At 38.1% G+C, this 23084-nt stretch overlaps 1 protein-coding gene across 9 annotated transcripts in view; it reads left to right on the top strand.

Moving 5' to 3' along the window:
• The window catches only part of PHF14 (PHD finger protein 14), a 175027-nt gene that overhangs the window by 64294 nt on the left and 87649 nt on the right, over positions 1 to 23084 (top strand). For all 9 annotated transcript variants that reach the window (XR_008597838.1, XR_008597839.1, XR_008597840.1 and 6 more), the window contains 2 exons: positions 8759 to 8809; positions 8916 to 9037. Coding sequence is in view for 6 of the 9 variants with exons in the window: in XM_054991576.1 (XP_054847551.1) it covers positions 8759 to 8809; positions 8916 to 9037 (173 nt within the window). In the remaining 3 variants the exon portion in view is untranslated. The remainder of the gene's footprint in view (positions 1 to 8758; positions 8810 to 8915; positions 9038 to 23084) is intronic.

Below are 23084 nucleotides of genomic sequence, written 5' to 3'. Positions count from 1 at the left end.
ATAAGATAAGATAAGAATTGGGATATTGAAAAGACACGTTGTCCAAGGAGATATTCAGCCTGTCTCAGATGGTCTCAGTGCCCTGAGACAGTGAGGGGTTTGGGCAGAGTAGGGATCCTATGACTGGATCTTTGATCAATAAATCTTCAATATAATCTGTGTATGCACATTCCAAGGAGTAAACAAGTTTCCTTGGTGCCCACAGTTCCTCTATCCCAGGCCTCACTTTCTTCGCTTGTAGGATAACGACTAAGAAAATCCTGCTATTCTCAGAAGGAATGTATCTTCTGGAAGTGGATAGGCATTGTAACTGCCCCATGACAAGAACCTAGCACTCATCTGGTGCCACATGTCTTAGGATGAGCCACTAGTCTTTAACTGATTTTAGGCATGATCAGCCATTGCACTTTTTCGTACCGTGTTAGTGTTATGTCCTCATTAGGATCTGGGTAAGCCAAGGTAAAATCCCTTTCTGCCATACAATTCGCAGTGTGACCTTGGACAGTCATTCTGTCACAGCCTAACCAAACTCTCAGGCTTGTTAGGATAAAATGGAGGGAGTACAAAGTAAACTACTTGAAGGGAAGGATGGGATAAAAGTGGAATAAATAGAATAAAAATAATGTGCTGGAGCCTAGATATGTTGAGATTGGCACCACGTCAATTTTCTATACATTAATCACTTCCAAAAGTGGGAAATTATATTTAGTTAACAGAAATGTTGGCGATAGACAATGGAGGTGTGTATGCATATGCATCAGCTCTTGTGTACTGCAGTCGGTTCTCAGGGGCTGCTGCTTAATGTAGTGAACTAAAGTATAGATGAATGTGAACTGGTATGAACTTGAAAAAAATATTTTTGAAGCATTCTATTTTCTCAATCAGTTCTTACTATACATCGCTAAGGATGGGACGGTCCTTTAAGTGCACATTTCTACATGTTGGATCAAGTGATTTGCACGATACCTCAATAATGGGAGAGTGGGCAACAGGAAAGTACATGTTGCAGTGGACCTTAGGAGGGAAATAAATTCCTTTTTTTTTTGCCCTATTAACTTGGCAAGTTCTGTTTGTGCTGCAGTGGGAAACAAGTTGGGATGAGAAGGATACTGAAAGCAATCATAAGCAGTTCTACTCAAATGTAATTTATTCAGCAGGGCTTATTCCCAAAAAAATGTTATTAGGATTGCAGGCTGAAACTGACACACAGATTGGTGCAAAATAAGTCACAACTATATTGTGTACAGAGCCCAGATATTTTGGCATTTGCCTAGAAGGGAGCCTCTGATACAGCTGTAAGACTACTTGTTGGCAGTAGACATTCCCCCTCTCCCAACCTGACTGTTGGTGTGGAAATCTAAGAAGAAGACTAGCTAAAATCTAACCTGGCATTTGCCCTTTTTGCCCCCTTCTACTCGTAGGCTGGCCATGTAGCATGTACCAGCAAGTCATCTAAGGAACCAGTGTCCATTTGTTTCTAATTATGGTTCTTGACTTCTACATGAATGTCACTAGGAGATAGCTTCAGCCTTCCTAATTCCACTGCCAAACCTGTGGAATCTGTCAAAACAAGTGGTGATGATAACTCTCCCAGGTCAGTTTCCAGTCTAAAACTGGAGGGCATACTATGGAAAAATCTGTACTTCAGTCTACAGACTGGCCAGCTTTGCACCTCCATTCCCCTCTCCAGTACAAAAGTTCCTCCTCTGAAGACTCAAACTTAGAACGCATGAAAATGCCTTGATGGGCAGTTCCATCTCCGATATGCATGTCGGAAATTGCTTGTTTGACTGTTCTCTCAAAGTAATGAAGTCTACTTGTAGATGCAAAGTTAGTGCTTCAGGTAGAAAGCTGTCATTATACACGGTGGGGGGGGGCGGAATTATAGCATGTGGGAAATAAATAATCGACAGTGCCAATTTATTTTGCGTAATGATAACAATAGAAGCAATCTGATTAATTTGCTGCTGGTTGTGGTAGTGGTTTTTAATGTTTGTATGTTGCCTTTCCACCTGGATTGGTCTCCAAGGTAGTTTATGAGTAATTAATACATGAATTGACCCCCTGCCTCACTGAAGGCTTCTTCAAATATGACTCATAGGTCTCATCTAGTATCTTCCTGTACCCTCCAATAGTTCCCTGGAAATGGCCATCAGAAAAAACCTGGCAGCAGTTGTCAGTTGCATGAGTAGGGGTTTGCAGCTGTTGGGTTGCAGATCTTAGCATGACCCCCTGCTGCTGTCTTGTTCTCTTCAGTGGCTCTGTGTGGCAGGAGCGTTTAAAGGGCAACATGAATTGGCAACAGTCTTCACCCTTGCCCAGATGTTACAATTCCTTGTTTGTAAAACCACAGCAAAATGATAACTGAAAAACTGGCAGCAGAAGGTAGTTAGAAGGGGAGGACTTTGCCATCACTAGGTCACAGATCTCTGTGTTTTTAACCATTGTGATGTTTTTACTTTATTCATGGACTTGGGATGCTTTTTTTCCTTGTAACTTGTTGCAACTGTTGGCTGCCTTGAGTCCAAGGAAATAAGCAATATATAAATTATTTACATGAATAAACAGCACCTGGCAGTTCTGAATCACAATAGCTCCAAGTGTCAACCAAATAACATTTTTATAGCACTGAAGCTTTGAAACTCTCTGATACGGATTGTGATACCCACCAACAAATAAGTTTAGGAAATGTCCAGCTACCACAATGGGAAATGATCAGGACATAGTGGAAGGACATCACTTAACTATTTTTTAATATAAGGATTGGAGCATCATAATAATTCTTCTGTGGTGATCTTATGTTTTCTTTAGATCTAAAAATGGTTACTGTTAAATGTAAATCTGTCTAGATTTAATCAGGCTTTTACTGTGTTCCTGAGATGGATTTATTGTTACTTAAAATGCACTTAACATTGCTATTTTTTGAAAAAAATATTCATTTATCTCATTCTGGATGTCCACATATGGCTTGTTTGATCTGAAAAATTAAAAGGGTAGTGTGATGGTTCACTGAGCCTTCTTGTGCTTTTTAGTTGGTTTCCTTTCCTTGACATTGTTAGTGTAAATTAAATTATGTTTCACCACCAGTTGGCAGTGCCGAAATAGTTGCCGCTTCTGGTGTGATAACCATTCCATCTGCTTTCTGCTGGTAGCCAATAAAAGCAGATGGTGTTGCACTGTGTTGAAATATGTTGTAGATTTCATTTTTTTAATAAATGGAGAGTTTAGATTTACAATTTGTTTTCCATGCTTGCTTATTTTCATAGTTAAAAAAGAGTTTTGGTTTTTCCATATGTCTGTGATGTATTATTAGTGCTGTAGCTTCATGAGTGCCTGCCAATAATTGTTAGTATCGTTTCTTTCATGCATTTCAGTCTACATTAATCCAAAACTCTATAATTTGACAAATAGGTTTGACTTAATTGTCCTAATTAACATTGAACAATTGGCATTTTTTTGGTTGAGAAGCATTTCTTGCACTTGCATAGGATTAACATTTGGAGAGATATAATCAAGGTGTGTAGGTGTGCCACCAATGCGTTCCATTGTTTATGCTTAATCAATTTATGGTAATAAGACAACTTCATAGCAATAATTCTGGCTTCAGAGCAGGACTCTGAAGAAGTGGCACTGAAATATTCTAAATAAAAAAATATGACATCTGTAGTATTAGGACCCTTCCTTTATTTTTCTGTGCCATTTGGTATTTGTTCAGACATTGGAGTACATACTGTTTTAAAAATTGTACATTTATATTTTTTGTAATATATTCTTTATTGGTTTTAGTTCCAGTTCACTCTGATAACAGAATCAGTCGAAATCTTACATTTTTTTGTTACATGTTATATACCATGCAGTTCATTCCATCTCTACAATTCCATCATATTTATATTACCTTTCACTAAGCTATTGCCATTGTAAGTCTACCTTCTTTTAGTTCTAATACTTCTTTTCTTTTTTTCTCCCCCCATTTAATTGCATTTTGCTAGCGTGCACCTAAGTCCCTATTTTATATTTTCGTTCAATCCATCTACAGAACAGGGTCCATTTTTGTTTCCCATTATGTCTACTTTCTTCTTTTATTAATTCTGTCAGTGTGTCTAGTTCTGCCGTCTCTAAGATTTTCTCTGTCAATTCTTCTTTTGTTGATGTATCTGTATTTTTCCAGTGTCTGGCATATACTATTCTTGCTGCTGTTATTATGTGAAGTGTCAAATATCTATTTTCCCTATTTATCTCATCCGGCATTATATTTAGTAGGAACATTTCCGGTTTGAAAGGTATATTCACTTCTAGCGCCTCATGCAACAATTCATGTATTCCTTTCTAATATTTCTTCACTTTTTTGCACTTCCAGCATTTATTGGGTACTTCGTGATACCTCTTTGCTAATTTTTCTGGTGTAACATACCACCTATAAAACATTTTATATAGGTTTTCTTTGAAGGTGGCTGATTTTGTTATTTTGATATTTATTCTCCATATCTGTGCCCATTGTTCCATGTCTATTCCATACCCCAGGTTTTGTTCCCACTTTGCCGTATAATCTTTTAGTTCCTCCTCTTCTATCTTCAATTGTTTTATGAAGGCATATAATTTTCTAATTAGTTTTTCATTTGTTTCTAGCAGCAGCTTATCGAAAGGGCATCGTTCCATGTAGAATCCCTGAGTTTTATCTTTAGTAAATCTGGATTCTATTTGCGCTTTTAGCCACCATCCTGTCTCTGTGTTCTGCTCTTTTAGCTCTTCTGTTGACTTTAGCTTTCCATCCTCTCCTAGCAGCTGTTCATAGGTGTGCACGTTCTCCCATTTTAATAAATTTGGTTGGGTAAATGCTTCCACTGGTGATATCCATCTTGCTTCCACTTGGTGATATCTCAGTGAGAGATCTCTGTCTTTTGGTGCTACACCTCTGAAGATGCCAGTCACAGCTGCTGGCAAAACGTCAGGAACTACAATGCCAAGACCACGGCTATATAGCTTGGAAAATCCTCAACAACCATCTTCTTATTTTCTCCATCAAAGGATCAATTGCTTCTATAGGTTCTTCCAGAATGCATATCAAGTCGTCTTCAATGCTTGTAGTTTGTATTCTTCTCCTTTTATTTTTGTTCCTTTTATTGCTTCCGTCTTTCTAATTTCATTGTTTAGCACTTCCAATGTCAAGATGAATAGGAGTGGCGATAGAGGGCATCCCTGTCTTGTTCCCTTTCCTATTTTTATGCTTTCTGTTAAGTCCCCATTCACACCTATTTTTGCCTTTTGTTCCATGTATATCATTTGAATCATGTTTATAAATTTGGCTCCACATTTCATCTCCTTTAATTGTTCCACCAATTGACATTGTCGAAGGCTTTCTCCGCATCTAGAAATATTAAGGCCATTTGTTTTTCTGGGTGTGCTTCGTAGTATTCTAAAATATTTAATACTATTCTAATGTTGTTTCTTAACTGTCTTCTTGGTAAAAAACCCATTTGGTCTTGGTTGATTATTTGATTCAATATTTTTTTCAGCCCAGCTGCTATTATTGGGGCAAATATTTTATAATCCACATTTAGCAATGAAATAGGTCTATAGTTCTTAATTTCTTTGAAGTCTGTATTTTCCTTGTGGATTAGAGATATAATCGCTTCATTCCATGAATCCAGAATCTTCTCTCCTTCGTAAATCTTTTCCAATAACTGTTTGAAGGGTATTGCCAAACATTCTTCAAATGTTTTGTAATATTCCAACGGGTCCTGGTGCTTTGTCTCTATTTTGGTTTGCAATTGCTTCAGTTATCTCCCTTATAGTAAATGGATTGTTTAATATTTTACTTTGTTCTTCCGTTAACTTTGTGTTTATTTCAGGTAGTTCTTCTGTTTTTCTGGGCATATTTCTACTTTCTGATATAATTTTAATAGAAATTTTCTAAGATCTTTTTTAAGTACGATCTTCGTACTTCATACTACGATCTTCTTTTCCATATTTCTCTGTTCCTTCTTCGTCTTTTAGTGTATTTATTATTCTTTATTTTTATTATTTCATTATTTTTCTGTGCCATTTGGTATTTGTTCAGACATTGAAGTACATACTGTTTTTAAAATTGTACATTTATAAAGCATTTGTATAATGTCTGTGTCATACATACGTAAATAATATGCATCTGTAATCTCTGAAACGCCTAGGGAATGTAAATCCTTCCTGCTTATCGAAAGATAGATAGGTATAAACTACTGCCTATCAAATCCATAATGCCTTAAATTGCCACTAACAACTCCAAATAGGTAGGGTATGAGGATTAGTTTATGGATTGTGTTAAAATGGTAGCATAAACTCCGTAAAGTGAGTAGGTGCTTAAATATTTATTTAGAAAACTAAACTAATTATATCTGAAATAATATCCTAAGCCTTTGTGACTCAAAGGTGGTTCAGTTTCATGTTGCTTTTCTTACCCTGATTCTAGAAAGACAGTCAAACAAATGCAATATCATTTGTTTCAACCTGGATTTCTTGATTGGAGTTTGTTTCAGATATCTGACGAAGGAAGCTTTGACTTGAAAGCTCATACCTTGGAAATTAGTTGGTCTTTAAGGTGCTATTGGACCCGGATCTTGTTCTTTGATTGAAGTTAGTGTACATAATATTGCTATCATCAATATGTCATAATACACGCTGCTTCTCCTTTCATGTACCTAAAATGTTTTTTCTTGTATCTTTAGGGGCAAAATACTCATTTTCAGAATTTTATTAGACTGCTAAGTTTACAAAACTGATTACATGAAAAAGGATATGGTATTATAAACACTTACTGATCAGTTTCATGTCTGGTGTGGACCCAGAGTATCTGAAGCTTTAGTGGCAATTGCATAAATAATAATGTTATATTATCACAGAATTTTGCTGCCTGTTTTTTTTCCTGTTAACTGATTTCAGGGAAAATTACACCTGCTTATTTATTGAAAAGGAAGTGATCTTGGTTTCGGTGGAACTCCTATAGAACTTTCTCTGGAGATGTGCTTAAGATTACTGCTGTAACACATCTTTGTGTTTGTAATCCAAAGTATATTGGCTGTGGTCTACAGGGCTAATTTTAAGCATACCAAAAGCTTTGGCATGCCCACTTTTAACTTTTAAACTTTTAAATTTTAAACTTTTAAAATTTTAACACGAATCCCCTTTCCATATCATAAACTACTCTTGAAAGCCTTCTCAGGTTAAAGAGTTTTGTCATGAAGGATTGGAGAGGTTGCTCTTTGGAAGCAAGCCTAAAGGCACCTTTGGCGTGTCAAATTACTTGCATGTCCTCTGGATTCTGGCCATAGACATCAAAATGTGATTATAGTGGAGGTGTAATATCTTTTTGAAACAGACTGTTGGTGAAATGCTTTCTGCATTTAAAATATTTGGTTTTAGTCTTTTTTTTTAACCCAGTGTTTTCAAGTTAAGTTCAGGGAGCCATGTGCAAGTTCTTGAGCAGTTATACTATCTTGAATTTTATACAACTGTGAATTGTGGCTCTAATGAATCATGAGAATAAAGACCATATATAATGTTTCTAGTCTTTCACTAAATTTCCAGACTTTCTGTTATTTTTTTTCTTGATGAAATGATGTTCTCAGACACTCAAAGCACCCCCTCTGACATTTGAGACACCTTCAAAGGACTGTGCCCATAATAAAGATTCTGGAGAGGCTGATGCTTCTCTTCATGTCCTAAGTCTCCTCGATAAAACCCAGCCTCTGGATTGGCTTCTGGCCAGACCAGCTAACCAGCTGCACCTGGGTTTGTACAGAGGCACAGGGTCTTGGGGAGAATCTATAAATCTCTCCTTCTGGGAAGCCAGGTGTATTTTTCTCTGGAATCAGTTAACAGAAGAAAAAATACACAGGCAGTGAAAACTGTTGACACACCTACTCCAATCTGAGCCCATTGAAATCAATGTTATCACATCCCAAGAATCGTGCATGATATAATGTATACATGAGTGTCCACTCATCTAGTTCAACAAACATAACTGTTCCATGTTGGCCAATGGGGCACCTTTAAGGTTCACTGTCTATATCACTTGTTAGTTCCATATCAGATTGCATATTATAATATCACTTCTATCATGTTAGAGGATGCATATTAATAATAATTTTAACTTTGGCTATACAGTTCATATAATAACCAATCAGATAAATTCGTAACTGGATTATATTATTATTGTATGTATTTGTATTTTGTAGTTCTTTTCCTTTCACGGTATGGCTTTACTGGCCATAACCTTAAGCCTTGTGTTTGTAGTTGCATTTCACTCTCCTTCCCATTTATAAAGCAATAACCCATACACTCACAAAATTGCTAAGGATAATCTCCTGAAAAACATTAATTACAATCTTGAAATTGCCAAGCTTGCTTAATATTGCATTACTAATGACATCCATTCATTTTTATTAATTTTATGAAACAGTGAATTTTTAGGAATGCAATTTTTTCCATAGAAAAATAAAGCACTGGAAAACTTTATGGAAAATTTTTCACCCCATATCTCTGAAAGGAAGTAGTAAATTTTCCTAATGATTTTCTATACAGAGTTATTTTTTATAAAAGGTTTGACTGCACAAAACTTTCCCCCATGTGAGCCCTCAGAACTGACACATGAATGGGAACACAGTGTTGAATCCCCATTTGTTTGTGGAGAGTTTCCTTTGTAGAGGAGAATGAACAGCCTCTGATCTTCGGACTGTTCTGCTCAAGTTGATTGGTCTTAATTTTGAAATGTATTTGTTTTTAGAGAACTAGAGGACGAAAACGGAGCTTCCTTCTTGAAGAAGAAAAACTCGAGGTTGGATTATTGTAAATTTATTTTAAATTGAATTTATGTTCATATTAATGTTTGAATAATGTGTTCACCTAAAATGCTTTTGGTTTTCCTGTTTTTTCAATAATAGGAACGCATTCCTAGAGAAAGAAGACAGAGGCAGTCTGTAGTACAAAAGAAGCCAAAATCTGAGGATCTAAGAACTGAATGTGCCACATGCAAGGGGACTGGAGACAATGAAAATCTAGTCAGGTATGTTTGATGTGACCTTTTCCAGTGGGGTTAAAGTTCCGCCGTCTTCACTTTCTCATTATGGCTATAATGAACCAGCTCTGAATACAGAATGCTTTTTAAAAAATCTGATTTGGAGGAAATGTTACTTTGGCAACATTGATTTGATCCAGTTATTGACTTGCCACATACATTTATCCTACAGATTTAGATGCAACAAAACAGTATAGTCTGTTTTTGTACCATAAGTGAATTTTGCCTGAGTCAGTTGCCAATATTAATATCAAAAATACACGAACTAGTTATTTTGACAGCATATTACTGATCTTGCAGCCAAGAAAGCTATGTGAGAAGTTAGCTTTAACTCTCATGTTATATGTAATATAATAACCATAGCTGGCTGTTTTAAAATATTTGGTAGTTTCAGTTTAGTGCAACCTAAAAATTCTCATGATGGTGTGTCTTCCTCTGTTGAATAATAGTATAACCTGACCTATTTAAGATACTGTAATTCAAGCCATGAAGTTGTAGTGATCAGACAATGGACTATATAACCATTAACTACTTAAATACAGCAAACAAGTTGGTCTGTGGCTTTATAACTGACCCTTTGTTTGCCTTGCAAATGTGGAATGATTTCATAAAAAGCTTGCTTAAAAACAAAATAAAACTATAGACATTAATATCTCTTTCAGACAAGATAACTTAATTTATCTTATAATAACAACAGTGTGCTTATATACTGCTCTTCTATACAGATTAGTGCCCACTCAGAGCAGTGAACAAAGTGCTATAATTATCCCCACTTATGATGAAGTATAAGCTGGAAGGGGGATTGCTTTTGCCCTTCTCTGTAAGGAAATGCACAAAGATCCCTTAATTTTTTAAGGAAAGAAGGAATCCGATAAATTCAGACTAAAAGATGGGCAGGATCTTGCTGGCCCTGGGTCATAAGGATAAAGGGTTTCATTAGGAACTTGGGAAGCCACTTAGGGAAGCAACAGAATAGTCTGAAGTATGCTAAATAGTATGTGCTATTATTGTAGAAGAAAAAACAGTAATACAGAATCAGAAGCAATGATTGACAATATTTCAGTTGGGAGTTTATAAAGATGTATTTAATGTTTTACATTTTACTAAAAGTATTTCATTTTTGGTTTTGGGGAGATTAATACTAAATTGCATATGGAAAAGGAAGCTTTTAGAATTAGAGAATTTCTCTTAAAAGATGTACAATTACTTATAAAGTATGAAAACCACAGTATTCCAAATCCCAGTATAGTTTCCTTCTACAGAGGTTTTATGCACCACAGCATGGTCAACTCAAGCTACATACTTTGTGTTTCTGTGTAATATCCCACCAAACATTTGCCCTTCTGAATTGTGCTCTTTCTATGGCCACCTGTGTCAGTTACAAAATTTCAAGGAACTATATAGCAGGTATCTTGACAATGATGCTGTATTTCTAAAAGTCAGCATTACATTCTTTTTGTTGTCTGTGTGGTTTAAAAGAAAAGAAGAATGTTATTACATGTATTAAAGTAGTGGTCATCGCTGTGTATATCTGAGACTGTATTGAAGAGTTCCCTAAATGCAGTGTCAGAAATGAGTGTTTTATATAAAGAGCTCATGTTTAGCCTGAGGATTTATTTTAAGATGTTTATAAGCTTTACAAATGTAAAATGCATTACTGTCCACACATTGAACTATATGCCTGTTGGGCTAAACAAGCCTGCAGCACAGATGCGGTGTCTGTCTAATTTTGGTATGCTAATGCAACATAATTGGGCAACTGTGTAGTGAAAAGTAGTATGCATATATTTAAATAAAATGTAATATATAAATATAGTGCAGGAATTCATGGGAACAGATTATTAATACACTAGTCTGTTTGCATTTTTATTTAAGATGCAGTCCTTACTGCTTCTTAAAAATGGATGGATACTTTTTTAAAACCTTGGAACCCTTCTGTTGTCAAAATTTGTCACTGGAGATCTTTGAATTCCCTTCTTTTATAGTGTTTACTTTGCAGCAGCCTTTCATCAGCAGTGTCATTTAAGAGACAGGGTTTGGTGTTGCAGGAATACCTATTGAGAATGGCTGTTAAGTCTGAGAAGCCCCATCATTCCAACAAGGTCTATTATTAAATGCTTCTCATTGTCCAGCAGCCAAGGCTGAAATTGTTCCCAGTTCCACCATCTGTCAGCAGTGTGCCTTTGTTTTAAGAATGCACTATTTTTTAAAAACAGGTCACAAGAACAGCTTCTGTTCTGCTTTTCAGCAGTGGCTAGAAGCATTATTGATTGAATTGATCTCACTTCTCAGACAAAGACTGTATTTAAGAGGATGTATATGATCAATTGAAGTCCTTTGCTCTAAGAGACCTCCCTAGTTACATGAAAATTTACAACATTATTTGAAGCTCACCTCCTATTTTTCTTCTCAAGAATGTGGCTTGCATAAACCTAAATACCTTTATTGCTTTTTGAAGTTAAACAGTATGTGCCCCAGGTGAGATGCTGACTGCATATTCACATAAAATACCAGGCCAAGATTGTATATTGTTATTTACTTTTCATCTGCTGTTTTTGAAATGTTTTTCGTTCCACAGCAAGCAATATAATGATATATGCTAGGTGTTAACCTGTAGTTGGGAAAAAATATTGATGAGACTGAAATCAGATCAATGCAAGTCTTGACATAATTGGGGCTGACAGGTCTTAGGTTCAAAGAAGGAAATGAAGGAAAGCATTAGTATGGGAAATGGAGATCTCCACTCAGCTTATTGCCAAGATCTAACATAAGTATCTTATCCAGGGGCAGCTACACAACAAATATGTGACTCCCCTGTAATTGTGGTTTCAAACATGGTGGCTCAAGATGTTTTCCAATGCACATCCCTCCCCCAAGTCTTACCGCTGCTGTTCCTGCCCAAGAATCAAAGATAACTCTCCTTACTTCTTTGCCCTACCTCTCTTTTAAAAACAGCACAGCAAACCATGCATGCCATGTTCAGCTTCTTTAACTGTCCTGAGATGGGCCCCTGAACAAGCTACCCCTGGCCACTCACCATTATTTCGTATGGGGGGAAATGTTTCAGGGATCTCCAGGGCAAAGAAATCTTATGCAAAGGCAACCTTTAACCAAAAGCTAGTCCCAATGCAAGTCCCACTCCCAATGCAGGCTGAACCAACAAAGCTCAACAGAACCAAGCTAAATCAAGGGAACCGACATCAAACCAGAGACAAAGCAGAACAGACCCAACAGGTCTATGACATGCATTTCTCTCCTTTAGATTAAATGTTAGTGTATATAATACAGAGCCAAACTGAAGTAAAGGAAAAACCCCAGAACCAAACTGAAACAAGGGAACAAATATCAAATCAGAGAATCGCATTAGAACCGATGTCATAACAGAGAATCCCACAAAAAAGAAATGCAATGGAACCAATGTCAAACCAGAGAATCCCACCAGATCTGAATTAAGAGGACCAACATCAAATAAACAAACTTCAGGTCCTTTAGGTAGTTCAAAATGCTTCAATAAAGGTTCTTAACAGAGAATGCTGCAGTAACCATACTATTCCTGTTATGCAATAATAACAATAACAACAACAACAACAACAACATTCGATTTATATACCACCCTTCAGGACAAATTAATGCCCACTCAGAGTGGTTTACAAAGTATGCCATTATTATCCCCACAACAAAACACCCTGTGAGGTGAGTGGGGCTGAAAGAGCTTCAGAGAACTGTGACTAGCCCAAGGTCACCCAGCTGGCTACAAGTGGAGGAGTGGGGAATCAAACCCGGCTCTCCAGATTAGAGTCCCGCATTCTTAACCACCACACCAAACTGGCTCTCACTTCTGGCACATAGAACTACACTGACTTAGAGTTTGCTTTCAGACACAATTCAAAGTTCTACTTTTTACTTGTAGAATGAATCATAAAGTTTCTGGCTCAAGATATCTGCAGGACCACCTGCTCTAGTATGAATCTATCTAATGATCAAGATCTGCTTTGGCAGCCCTTTTCTCAGGATTGGACCACCTTCTCTGGGGCTACTAGAAATGAAGTGGGCCTACTGTCACCTTTGTTGTGATAACATATCTTTGGAATACCCATTTCTGAGATCTGCCAGAGACCTGTACTTATTATCATTCAGGCTCCCCAAGGAGCCTTTTCATTTTATGGAAATCTTTTTTATTTTATTATGTTAGCTACTTGGTTGCAATGTGTATTTGATCTCAGGTCAGTAGATTTACTTGTTGCTGGTTAATGTAGTTTTATTATAATTGTGTTGTTGAGAATTTTCTGTAAGTGCTGTTTAGGTCTGTACCAGGATTATATACAACTGAGCAAAAAGTTGTATTTTTAATATATTCTCCCATATCTATTTTACTCAGCTAAATGTGGAGACTTCCTCTACTCTAAGGAGCCTTTCTCTGGAAGAAGAGACTACTTGTTGCACTGGAGGAAGGTTTCAAACTTAGCTGAATAGACTGATAGGTTACAATTCACAATTTTTGTATGTCTACTTTAGGGTTGTTTTATGCCTTGTTTTCTTTGCTGTTATCCCCTTTCTTTAGATGAGATATCTGATGAATAGACATGTAATAATAAATTAATAATAACATAATTCAATACTGGCTATTTAGACAATACATTTGAATACGTAGTAGAGGACCCAGGTGTCCTGACCATCATTGCTTTAAAAATATCCTATATTGATTCTGATTATAGAAAATATACAGGCTACTATGCAGTCTTCTGTTTCTTTACCAAAGCACACTGACTTTCATAGGCTACTTGAATTCAGTCAACGGTTTGCATGTTCTGAGTTTAGTTTGATTTTTTTCTACAGATACAGATTCTTCCCATGTCATATCCCAAACTGCTTTTGAAAATCTTGGGTTTCTTTAATGGAAAGCTTTGCCATGTGGCAAATCACTTTTGAAACTTTAGGTACATAGAGCTATGTGCCAGAAACTTTCTTGCAAGGCTGCAATTGTCATATTTAATTTTTCATGTAAATTTTTAAAAGTAAAGTTCTATGGAAAATATTGTTTAGGCATTTGTATAACCCTGGTGTAAACTAGTATTTTGCAGTTGTCTGGCAACGTGTGTTTAATCCAGTGGTCTTCATACCATTGGTTGGAACCCTTGAATGAGTTGTGGAACCATGTCTGTTGGCTCTCAGTCCCCAAAAGATAATGTTTGGGGCTATTTTTTGAAAGTACCAACTGCTTTGTGTATGAATAGAGAGCAAGGGTACCACATGTCTTTCTTCTGTTTGCACATATACTGAGAGAAGCAGCAGGATGGCGAGTGGATTCATCTGTGGCTCTGATCCATAGCTTGTCCTTCACTGTGGTACACCACCTGATGCTGAGCTTGTATCTTATGTCTCAGCTGTCCTTGTCTGTTGACCACGGTTCTGGCCATGATATCAGCAAGGTTGTTTGGCTAAGTTACTTCTTGCCATGTGCCATATGCTTCCAGTTCAGTGGATCCTGGACCTACAAAAGATGCTGTTGAACACCTCTGGAATTCACTTATGGAGCAATGTCAGGAGGACACCACAGAGTTATTTTAAGTGAACAGCCTTGCTTAAGATAATGTTTTTGGAAAGCAAAATAGCCATTTTAATAGGTTTGTGAGCAAAGCCAAGAATGCGTGCATAACACCTAGACACTTCAAGGCCTTGTTTATTGTTGCTATCATAATTTATAGGTGGATCATTTGTGGTGCAATCATTGAGAAACTGTGTTCTACTACTTCCCTTTGGGTGATTTATTTTGATGCTGTTGTGCATCAGTTTGCAAGGAAAGCCTGTGGAAGAGTAGAAATAATTGTGAAAAAGATGTGTGTGTGTGTGTGTGTGTGTGTGTGTGTGTGTGTCCATCAGCTTGGTAACAACTCTTGCCACTTGACTCCTCCCAGAATTATTTTCTGCAGTGGTTATCCTTGTCTGGTCATTATGTAACAATTACTTAGGTTATTTTAAGATTTGGTGGTTTTTTTCTGTTTTGTTCCTGACCCCTTCTTTATTTTGTGCTGTATATAATATTTAAATCCTAAATAAATATTTAAGGATAACTCAGCACATCAAACAGCTAGATGATCTAGATGTCTCTTGTTCTTAGGAATAAAAGTTACAATCTCACCATTTCTCCAGTGAGCTCAGGGTGACTTCCACAGCCCTCCCCTTCTCCATTTTATCCTCATATCAATCCTGTGAGGTAAGACTGAAAGAATAACTGGCCCAAGATTACCCACTGAGCTTTTATGGTTGTTTGGAAACTTGAACTCAGGTCTCTGTCATTGCATTCTAAGAATCTAGCCGACTCACTGAAGAATAAGTAAGACGTTACATGCTTCTTCTGTCCCTCAGGGTGGGGGAACATAGACGATGAGCCTTGGGCAGAATCAGCAGGTAACAAAAACATTCCGTATTAGTTACTGTTGCTCTGGCTCATGATGTAACATTAGTAGGTTGGCACAAAGATTTATGACTTTGCAAGAGTTAACATTTCAAATATTTTGCAGAGCCTGAAATCTCAGTTATTTTGGAGAAGTGTCAAATCAGTACTCTTTAAATTATAACCTCAATAAACATAAAATCAATAGAAGTTTCCTATGATTTTGCAATAAACTGGATGTTTGGATTGGAAATTTGGTTTAGCGTTATTTGCTAAATCTGGAAAGGCATATGTTGCACCAATTTTCAGTACCATGATGAGATAGAGCAAAAATAATAAACATTTATTTAAGAATGGAGTGAAATCAAGGAAATAAAACCAGGAAGCATATTTTCAGTGTTGTATTTGTAGTGGTGCCATTGGTACTGGAACTGGCAAAACACTATGTGACAGAATGTGGTGGTGAAAGAGGGAGAAAAGGAGTGGGTTACTTGTGTGATCATTTGGTTTAAATATTTATATCCTGCTGCCTTCCCAGTATGTGTTGTGGTTTGGAATAGTTTTAAAAAGAAAAAAATGCAGGGCAACACCAACATAGTAGGTTGCCGAATGTAAGTTGTCCTCTTGGTTTTCTAACAGTGAAATCCTAAGAATAGGTACTCCAGTCTAAGGCTAAGCCCATTGAAATCAGTGAGCTTATATTGGAGTAACTCTGTTTAGGATTTCACTGTGAGTGACATGAACAAGACATAACTGACTAAATTGAGTTGCCCTCGAAGACAGATTTCTACCAGTGAGTGTTGAATCTTTTAGTCACTCTAAACTGTTATCTAGTTCCTCCTCCTCCTCTTCCTCCTGTTGCTTTGTAATAATATAGGCCATGAGAATAATTTTAATCTTAAATTGAAGTTAAATAGTAGTAATGAGCCACAGTTGTAACAGAACAGTGGTAAACCAGCAGTAACAGTTCAATAGCTGCTGTAGTCTTGTTCCTTCATGCAACTGTCTTTAGACACTGTAAGGAAGAGGGCTTTTCCAACTTGTGAAGAGAGTCTTTGCAAGCAATGAATTGACTATAATTTGGTAATGAATTATGTTTTCTAATTTTTATTTTTTTATTTATCTCATTTATACCTTGCCTTTCTCCCGAATGGGTACCAAAAGTCATTCTTCTTTCCTCCATTTTTTCCTCCCAACAGCCCTACAAAATAGATGACAATGAGTGTGTGTGACTGGCCCAAGGTCATCCAGCAGGCTTCCATGGCAGAATGGAGATTTGAACCTGGGTCTCCTAGATTCTAGTCCGACACTCTAACCACTACACCACAGTGGCTTTCTAATGTGCTCTCGCGTATCCTTAGTCCTAACCTCAACAGGTATAGATGAATTGACTGTGTTCATACATGTTAACCCTCCCATTCTTCCAAGTAGCTCAGGTTGGTGTACATTATCTACCATCCTTCGTTTTATCCTCACAGCAGCCCTGAGGGTGAGTGCGTATAACTGGCCCACAGTCATCCAGCAGACTTCATATCAGAGTGGAGATTTGAACCCCACTGTAAAAAATGTATTCTTGTCTTTCAATTCTTAAGCAGTAAAACAACCCAGTTTATAAAAGTTTTGAAATGTAAATAATGGAATGCTTGTGTAGGATATATAGGAGGCACCAAACAGGCTTTGAAAATTTGATATAGCAAATATTTATAATACTTCTGAGCTCACATTACCATACTTGACATTTTTAGGAGATGTTTTAGTTGGGTATCCCTTCAGAACTTACGGACATGCTGTAGTTTTCCCCTAGAGCTGCAACAGCAACAAGCGTTTTCTCTAATTCCAGCCAACTCTCATATCTGCAATGAAGCTATGCTAAGAGAATGTTTAATGGAAGCAATGAGTTGACATTGCAAGATTGCGTAGTAAGTGACTTTTACCACTGCACATAAACAGAGCAGTTATTCTAAATCATAGTATCCGTTTCAGTCAGATAACCACTAAAATCACTGCACTGTGGTCTGCTGAAAATGCCATCATCCTTCATCTGCCACATTAAGCCCAGGGAGAGAAAGCGGCAGTAGTGCCTGCACTGTTCTGCAGAGGGATGAGCCCTGAACCAAGTGAAAAAACGTTCTGAAAGAACCGTAACCTTTCCTATGATGTGTGCCTTTTCCATTACATTTTTTTGACACAAAATGCTGCCAAATGATTTAACGGTGACATTTTGTTTTGCTGACTTCTCTTTTTCCCCTCATTTAAAAAGAAACAAAAGTTGAATCAGTGAAGGGACAAGTAGCCAGGCATTCTGAATTCTGCGACAGGAATCCTAAGTTGTAAAATTACTAAATATAAGATTTTCCTGTATTCCCACTAGTAAGTTTTATTTGATTGTTTAAAATATACTTTTAAGTATGTACTTACCTCTTCGTGACTTCTGTGCAGTCCCACATTGGGACTGTGCACGTGCAGTCCAGCCATGGAGAAGATCTCCAGAGCTTTCTAGAAGACTAGGATCATCCCTCCTTCTTTAGAGTTTTCCCCACCAAAACCATCACATGACCAGGAGGATGGACGCTATTCCTTCTGTTCTCATTTTGCCACCATGGAGAGAGGATTTCCATTGCTGTTCTCTGTTTTTTCTCACCTAATTCTTGAGGTTGAGGAGTCTTATTTCTCTTAGTCAATAGTTATTCTAGTGAAGAATAAAACTATATTTAAAGAAGAAAAATAACTGTTTTTCCCTTCATTGTTTTGACTCAAGAGGCACCTCTTCAAGATTGTGTTGGCTGCACCTTTAAAATGATGCTGAAAAACTTAATTCTGTGTGCCTTATTTGCCTGAGGATTGCAAGGTAGAGCTGCCTGCTCTTTCTATCACCAGTTTACCCTGAAGACATGATCTGACAGAGTCTCCTCAGAACAACTTTTGCTCAAATGCTATAGCTGTGTGCCAGCCTGATTAAAGGTACCTGCCCCTTAGTTCTGAAGGGAGAAGCCCAGAAGTGTGGCCTGTCAGAGCCCTTGGTTCTGAGGCTGAGAGGCTCTTTCCCCAAGGCTTTGGAAATGTGCCTGCCTGACTCAAGGAATCCCGCCTCTTCCCCAGCTGTCCTTGATTCTGAAGTGAGATCCCTGGAGACAAGGGTTAGTAGAGTTAACACAGTAATATAGCAGCTTCAGAACCATTACTGTAAAGATTGGGGCTCTGCAGCTGCCTCTGTTTCTAACAGAGATGATAAACATGCACCTCTAAGCACAACGTTTTGGGAAAGGCAGTTTTTTTTCCTGAAGGTTCCATGTATGCCCACATTTTCTTCTTCCTACCCTGGAATGGTGCTGGCTATCCCCAGGGCTCCCAATCTCATTGCTACAGTCATTCAGGAATGTGCAGAGAGGTTTTTTTTAAGTAAACACAGATTAACTTTATTCAGTAGAAACAAAGAAAGTCTAACCGAGGCATTTCATAGCAGTCCTTCAGCCAGCTTACACAGACATGAGTAAAACCTGGGCTAGAACTAGTCCAGATTCTAGTATCCTGGGACTAACATGAAACAGATTCCACAGCATTACAATTGCTACTGTTGAGAAAGGGTTCTTATCTCAATTGTGGTCAGCCTGTCTCTGGAGTCATTCCTACATGCCACCGTTTCTAACAATTGTCAGTTTGGTATAGTGGTTAGATCATTGGACTAGGATCTGAGAAATCCAGCCTCAAATGCCCTTCTGCCTGAAAGTCCTGTTTGTGACCTCGGAGCCTGTTACATTCTCACAGTCTGGACTGCTTTGCAGGGCTGTTGTGTGGGAAAAATGGAAAGATGTAAAATGTTATAGCCACTTTGAGTCTCCATTGGGGCCCAAAAATGGGATTTAGATAAACTCCATACCCATCTTTTTAAAAGATGTTGTATGTTTCTACTCAGAATGAGTGCCCCAGGGCAAGAAATCCTTGTCAGACAGGCTTTCATTAAATTGATTGCTCTCAGAGCCCCTACTGCAATTCTTCAGTAAATGTATACTTCCAGTGGTCATTGATATTGTTGTTGATGGCCTGCAAATTAAATAATACTTCATCTCTAATTTAGTCATTGTAGAGAATGAATGCTGTAAACTGTTAGTCTAGGTGGGAAGCAGAATTCCCGTGCTGCAATTTCTCTTTAAGTTGCTAATCAACAAAGCCAGTTCTTCTTCCCTTCCTTCAAATAACTTGGTGCCTCAGGCTAGTGCATATGTTTTGCATGTGCAAGAGGCCAGTTTCTGTCTCTGGCATCTCCTATTGAAAGAGTTTCTGGTATCTAACTTATGAAAAATCTTTTAAATTTGTTTATCTATCCTCATTACTCTACAAGAGAAAGTACAAATTCAGTGATCTGCTGCCTTGTCCAACACTCACAGGTTTCCTATAATTTTTTTTTGTTCATGTATGTGTTGTTTTGTAGGCTTAGAGCCAGGGCCTAAACCACCTCTCCTCTCAGGGGAAGTTGACTGCCCTATTAATTGAACTGTTCAGTTCAGGACTTTTCTTGAGACAGAAAAATGATGTTATTTTTGAGTGCTACTTACTTGTTAAGGAGGACAGATGAAAAAGCCTGTTTTAGGTCCAGATCATCTAATTTTGTGTATTGTAATCTTTATAGCTTTGCTTGGCTGCCTTATTCATATATCTCTCTACCCTTCCTGCGTAGACTCCCTCTGCTTTTGGGGGTGCAAAGCAAACTGCTAGTGTCAGAGTTCCAATGCCCCCTTTTTATTAATGGTTAGGTCTTGGCTTTTATAAAATGCGCAACAACCAACCACTTGAGGCTGCAAAATAGTTTTTCTCTGCTCTGTTGATGATTGGTTATTGGCCCTTTCCAGGGCAATCTCTTTTTGTCCTACTAGTTGAAAAAGAATTTACCTCTACCTTTTCAGTCTTAGTTGATCCACTTTTTACTAAGATTGTTGAACTCTTTCAGTTTCACAATTGCAGTTCCTGTGTTCTTACATACCTGTATGTGACGCCTTGGCAGAGTTTGGTCTTTGGTTTAATTTCACACTTCAAGGGATACCCAGATTTGTGTTCTGAGTTCCTAGACAGAACATATGGGCACCATTCTCATGCTCTCAGCATTCTATTCTTCCCAGGACATGCTTTTGATGCTGTGCTATCTCAGGGACCACCCCATAGGTGTGGAGGCTCTGCTATGAGGATGTATCACCAAGTATTTCCTGGTCTTCTGCAAAATGAGTGTCATACTACTTTTACCTAAAATACTACACGTGCCTTACTTTTCTTCATTCTTTGTTTTAGTACAAATGCTCCACATCATTGCAATTATGTTTTCTTCAACTAACTGGCACCAGTTCCTGAATACTCTTGATTGAAGGCCTGGACTATTTGACCTAGACACACACTGTGACAGTCCATGCCCTACCCATTTCTTTACTCCTTTGTTGCCAGGGATTCCCTGTTATTGGGGAATGCTCTTGCTAATCTGTTGGCAAGGTAATCTGTCTTTATGTTTTTCTCCCTGACTGTTTTTACTGCTCAGATTGCTTTTCCAGCAGCACTCTGTTCATTTATGGTACATGCTGTCCATCCTCTCCTTGGCCCCATCAGTTTGCTTCGCTGCCTTTATTATTCTGGTGCAGATCTGCTATGTTTTCACTCCAGCTGATGACTCTGGAAGTCAGCTCCCTTTCCTGCACTATAGCAGTAGTCACTTGGGGGGGGGGGGGCGGGAACTGCCATTCCTTGACTACCATATCTTGGGTAGGAATCTCTACTGAGGAAATATCAGGGCTTTGATCCTGCTTCTTGTACTATTGATTATGTTTGGTATTCAAACACTAAAATTTTCTCTTCTGTATTGGATTTCCAAAGACATTCCAAGTAGGGGTAACCATTCATTAACTTTTTGCACCTCCTTGGTGCTTTATTTTTAGTGTGCAGCACTTCCACCTGTGGAATGAGGACATTGTGGGTTCTAACCTATGTCTCCCCATTCACAGCATTAATGTGCCCAATACTCTGGCCAAGACTCCCTACTAAAGAGTGGCTTTCAGTCTTCATGTCTCACAACACTATCAGTTATATTAGTCATTCAAGATAGACCCAGCAGTATCCTCACACAGCTGTCACCTTCTGTCTTGAGTGCTTGACTGTTTAATGCTGTTTACTAGCATAGCTCTCTCCACTTGAGAACTGTTTTTCTTCACCACATCCCTGCTTGTACTTTGGTAGGGATGCTTGTAGAGAGCTCCCTGCTTCTTTATAAGCACCTCTGGGTGAATATCAATGAGACACTAAGCATCTGGCGGGAAGGCTGTCCTCTATAGTCTCTTACTTTGAGAGCTTCACACCCGCCTCCTTCAGTCACTGAGCTTGCTACTGTCTTAGGGACTAGCGCCCTTCCTCCTGGTCATGTGATGTTTTTGGCAGGAAAGTGCCAAGGGGAGGAGGGGTGCTCCTAGTATTCTAGAAAGCTCTGGAAATCTGTGTGCATGCAATCCCAGTGTGTGCCTGTGCAGAAGATCATTCATTGAGCAGCAGTTACAGTTTAGTGCAATCCTGTTTTATCTCATTAATTCTTTTAGGATACGTTATATTGTTTGTGAAGAAATCACAAAGTAGCTTAAAAAACTAGGATCATATTGTTTCTAATTATTCTTTCTAATTATAGTCCTTATGTATTACATTGATGATACTGATCCCCCCTCTTTTTGTAGAAAGGAGCATATAGCAGTCTAAACCCAGTGCAAATGAGCTGAAGCCATGATCAGACATTTGCACAAATTTATTCTGACCATGCAGGATGTTTCCCTTTAGGTGAGGGAGGGAGACAGAGAGAAAGCCAGGAGAAAGTTCTTGAATGCAGAAGTAATATTTATTAAAACTATACTGAGGAATTTACAAAAAAATACCTTACTGTATTCCACTCATATACAGGCATGTGTCTGTACATTCCAAGGCCAGCTTTAGATGCAGCTGATACAATTCAAATTGGAGAATCCCAACAGGTGGTGAAGGACATTCTGCTCCCCCTTGCCCTTTGCTGGTTTTGTACCCCCTTGTATCTATGGCTTCATGTTGTTTTCACCCTCCTTTTTAGGAACAGAGTAGGGATCAACCAGATTTCTTGGGAGAAAATTGGGAGAACAGCTGTCTGTTTGGGATAGCCTGGTGAAAACTTCTCCTTTACCTCCTGTCAATTGTAGTCAAATGATTCTGTTGACTTGGAAGGGCTTTATCCAGGGGCAACTTCAGTACCTTGGTCAGAGGTTGCCAGCACAGTAGCCAAGATAGCATTGTAGAAAGGCTGAGGTGGGAGAAGCAGTCATGCACACAATGTCCTTATGTGTTCCCTGCAGACGAGAAAAAGTAGCTTCTGCTCTTGTGGCTTGTGTTTGCTGCTAATAGTGGAACAGACTCATCTGCTTGTTGTAGCTTTTCTTTGCAGGCCTTCCAGTGGAAACAGGCACACCCAGCACATTTATGCCTTCATCCTAGTATTCCATAAAACAAAGAAACACATAAACTCAGTTACACTGGGTACAGGCTAACATTACGTATTAGTTAAAAGAAAGCATAATTAAATCAAGCATGGATTATTTCAAAAAGGCATAAAGTCAGCAAGTCATAAATTCAAAACTCTTTATATGTTTTCATAGC

This window comes from Eublepharis macularius, chromosome 11 (genome assembly GCF_028583425.1).
Source record: "Eublepharis macularius isolate TG4126 chromosome 11, MPM_Emac_v1.0, whole genome shotgun sequence".
Taxonomy (NCBI): domain Eukaryota; kingdom Metazoa; phylum Chordata; class Lepidosauria; order Squamata; family Eublepharidae; genus Eublepharis; species Eublepharis macularius.
Note: the sequence above shows the minus strand (reverse complement) of the source record. Positions and strands in the feature narration are given on the sequence as shown.